This window comes from Homarus americanus, unplaced genomic scaffold (genome assembly GCF_018991925.1).
Source record: "Homarus americanus isolate GMGI-L3 unplaced genomic scaffold, GMGI_Hamer_2.0 scaffold50281, whole genome shotgun sequence".
Classification (NCBI taxonomy): Eukaryota; Metazoa; Arthropoda; class Malacostraca; order Decapoda; family Nephropidae; genus Homarus; species Homarus americanus.
Genome location: NW_024742338.1, coordinates 3,427,277 through 3,431,212, shown reverse-complemented (window position 1 = coordinate 3,431,212; position 3,936 = coordinate 3,427,277). Strand labels below are relative to the sequence as shown.

At 50.5% G+C, this 3,936-nt stretch overlaps 1 protein-coding gene across 1 annotated transcript in view; it reads right to left on the bottom strand.

Moving 5' to 3' along the window:
* LOC121876753 overlaps positions 1–352 on the bottom strand; it is a 23,525-nt gene extending 23,173 nt beyond the window's left edge. The window contains 1 exon segment of the mRNA XM_042382125.1: positions 151–352. Within this exon segment, the coding sequence (XP_042238059.1) occupies positions 151–352 (202 nt within the window).
* Between the last annotated feature and the right edge of the window lie 3,584 nt (positions 353–3,936).

Below are 3,936 nucleotides of genomic sequence, written 5' to 3'. Positions count from 1 at the left end.
TTGTTCAATCCCATCTTCCAACTGGTTCTGACCTCGATCTACGGCCTGTCTGACCTGACCCATCGTGGCCTGGCCTAACCTGACACCTGCACCTGGTTCCCGATCTGATTCATTCTGTAATCTGTCTGACCCATCGTGTCTCCACCTGACCTGACCACGTGTTCATCGCACCACCCGATTCCACTAATCGTGGTCCACTCTGACCTGATTTGTCGGCCCACTGGTCTCCCGATTCCATCGGCTCCATTTGTTCCGATTTTAATGTAACTCTGTTCCATTCCGATTTATCGCATTCCGATTTAACCTGGTTCTGTAACCCACTTGGTCTCCTGGGTTCCACTTGGCCTGACATCCTTCCCAGCCCCATCCTCACCTCCTCCTCACCTCGCCCAAACCTTCTGGTCCTCCTTCTGCCTCACCAGTCTCTGGTCTCAGCCTCACCTCCTCTTCACTGTCTCTAACCTTCTTCCTTCAGTTCCTTCCTGCCCCTGCCTCTTCACCACCCTCACCTCACCAGCTCTAATCCCCACTCACTCCCATGTCCTCACCTCACCTCAGTTCAGGTCCTTCACTTTCAGTCCTCACCTCACTCTCACCTTCACCTCACCTCAACCCCAACCTCACTCTCACCTCACTGGTCCTTCACCTCGCCTCAGTCTCATCCTCACCTCAGTCTCACCTCACCTCACCTTCACTCCTCCTCCTCTCACCATCCACCTCCTCCATCCATCCTCCTCCATCCATCCTCCTCACCTCCGCCCTCCTCCTCCTCATCCGTCCATCCATCTCTCCTCTGTCCTCCTTTCATCCTCCTCCTCTCCTTCCGAGTCCTCTCAGCCTCTTCCTCCATCTCTCCTCCCTTCCGTTTCTTTCCATCCTCCTCTCTCCTCCATTCCTCCCTCCTCCATCCAGATCCATCTCTTTCTTCCTGACTCCATCCTCCTCTATGCCTCCTTCCCTTCCATCCTCCTTCCATCCTTCATCTCATCATCCATCCTTCCTCTCATCCATCTCACCATCCATCTCCATCTCACTCCATCTTCATCTCACTTCTCCTTCCTCATTCTTCTCCTCCTCCTTCCTTCATCTCCTCCTTCCATCCATCCACCATCTCATCTCATCTCCATCTCCTCCATCCATCCCATTCTCACCTCCTCCTCCTCCTCCTTTCTCTCGTTCTCCTCTCTCTTTCTTTGAGTCTCACTGGCCTTCCTGGCATCCACCCAGGCTCCCAGCCCTCCTCCTCCTCCTGCCTCTTCCCACTCCTTCTCCCTCCTTCCTCCTTCCTCTGAGAGAGAGAGAGAGAGACCGTGATGTAAATAAAACAACCCCTCACATCCCTGCAGTGAACGGAAGATGGCGACACCATCTCTCCCCCAAACGTCACACGGAAATGGCACCACTCATCTCTGATACCAGTTCTTCCTTCACCTTCACCATTGTCTCACTCCTCCTTCACACACACTTTCAGACATTTGATAATGAAGCAGCTCACATTATTTGATAATAGTTAAGTTTTCACTTCCTGATACTAGTTACCACCATTTCCTGATACTAGCTAGCTTCCTGATACTCAGTTAGTTTCACCAGCCACTGCGATACCAGCCTGTTATGTCACCACCTATCCTCTACACAGCTGCTGGGCGAACAGCTAAAATAGGAGGTGGTGAAAGAACAGCTGGTATCAGGGGAGTAGTGGGGAAAGAACAGCTGTATCAGGAGTAGTGGTGATAGAACAGCTGGTATCAGGAGTAGTGGGTGAAGGAACAGCTGGTATCAGGAGTAGTGGTGAAAGAACAGTTGTATCAGGAGTAGTGGGTGAAGGAACAGCTGGTATCAGGAGTAGTGGTGAAGAAAGTGGTATTGTGGAGAGAAAGAAGGACAGTGGTGGTAGGAGTGTGGTGGAAGAACAGCTGGTATAGGAGTAGTGGGTGAAGGAAAAGTGGTATCAGGAGTAGTGGTGGGTGTGTGTTGGTGGGTGGTGAAGGAAATGATGGTATCAGGGAGTAGTGGTGAAGGAAATGATGGTATCATGAGAGGGTGAAGGAACAGTTGGTATCAGGAGTAGTGGGGTGAAGGAACAGTTGGTATCAGGAGTGGTGGTGAAGGAACAGTTGGTATGAGGAGTAGGTGAAGGAACAGTGGTATTAGGGAGTAGTGGTGAAGGAAATGTAATATGGGGAGGGAAGGAACAGCTGGGTATGGAGTAGTGGTGGGGAACAGCTGGTATCATGAGTAGTGGTGAAGGGAACAGGTGGTGGAACAGGAGTAGGGTGGGAAGGAACAGGTGTATAGGGAGTGGGTGAAGGAAACAGCTGGTATGAGGAGTAGTGGTGAAGGAGCAGTTGGTGTGAGTAGTGGTGGGAAGGAAATAGCTTGTATTTTTGTGAGTAGTGGAAGGAACAGTGTATTGGTGGAGAAAGGGGGTGAAGGAACAGCTGGGTATCAGGAGTAGTGGTGAAGGAACAGCTGGTATCAGGAGTAGTGGTGAAGGGAACAGCTGGTATCAGGAGTAGGTGAAGGAACAGCTGTATAGGAGGAGGTGAAGGAACAGCTGGTATCATGAGTAGTGGGTGAAGGAACAGCTGGTATCAGGTGTAGTGGGTGAAGGAAACAGCTGGTATCAGGAGTAGTGTGAAGGAACAGCTGGTATGAGGAGTAGTGGTGAAGGGAACATGTGGTTCAGGGAGGTGGGTGAAGGAAACAGTTGGTATTGTGAGTGTGGTGAAGGAACAGCTGGTATCAGGAGAGGGTGAAGGAAATAGCTGGTATCAGAGTAGTGGTTGAAGGAACAGTTGGATCAGGAGGTGGTAAGGAAACAGGTGTATCAGGAGTAGTGGTGAAGGAACAGCTGGTCAGGAGTAGTGGTGAAGGAAAAAGGGTATCAGGAGTAGTGGTGAAGGAAGAGCTGGTATCAGGAGTAGTGGTGAAGGAACAGCTGGTATCAGGAGAGGGTGAAGGAACAGCTGGTATCAGGAGAAAAAGAGGAACAGCTGGTATCAGGAGTAGTGGTGGGAACAGAAGGAGGAGTAGGTGAAGGAATAGATGGGTATCAGGAGTAGGGTGAAGGGAATAGATGGTATCAGGAGTAGTGGTGAAGGAAAATAGCTGGTATCAGGAGTAGTGGTGCCATTTCCATTGTTGACGATGTTTGGGGAAGATAGTGTCACCATTTCCGTTTACTGGGATGGAGGGTTGTTTGTTTACATCTGGTTTCTTTTTTTTTTTGTGTAAACTGCTAACCTAATATACCTGTACTGCCAGGTAACGTCAGTGTCTAACTTTCAGGTGAATTATGTGGGGAGGCTATTTTGTAGGTGATCTGTAAACAATGGTGGTGATGATAGTGGTGGTTTGGGTGGTATGATGGTGGTAGTGTGGGTGATAGTGCTGGTAGGTGAGTAGTGTCAGATGGTAATAGTGTGTGAGACGGGAGGAGGATAGGAGAGGGTGGGAGAGGGGTGGGTAGGGAGGGGGAGGGAGGGTAGAAGGGGGGAGGAGGAAGGGAGAGTAGGAGAGGGAGGAAGGGAGGAGGGAGGGAGGGGGGGCTGCACAAGATACCAGGTGGATGCTGGGAGGGCAGCAAGGCTGGTGAAGGTCGGTCTCTTGTTCCTTTTTTTTTTTTTTTTCCTACCTTTTTTTCCACCTCAAATATTCTTTAACCCCGGTTTGCTACCTGGTTTATCTCACCTGTTTCACCACCCCTCGTCGAAAGACACCACCTCCTCTGGCTGGTTTTCAGACTAATACTCATATAATGCTTTTTCACCATGTGTGCTAAGACGAGCATTGTAGTCTGGTGAAGTTCTGTCACTATGTTGTTGTGTGTGGGTGCAAGTTTGTACTAGGGGAGGGAAGGAAAGAGGAGGTAGGGAGGGAGGGAGGGAGGGGAGGAGGAGGAAGGGTGGAGGAGGAAGGAGGGGGAGGAGGGAGGAG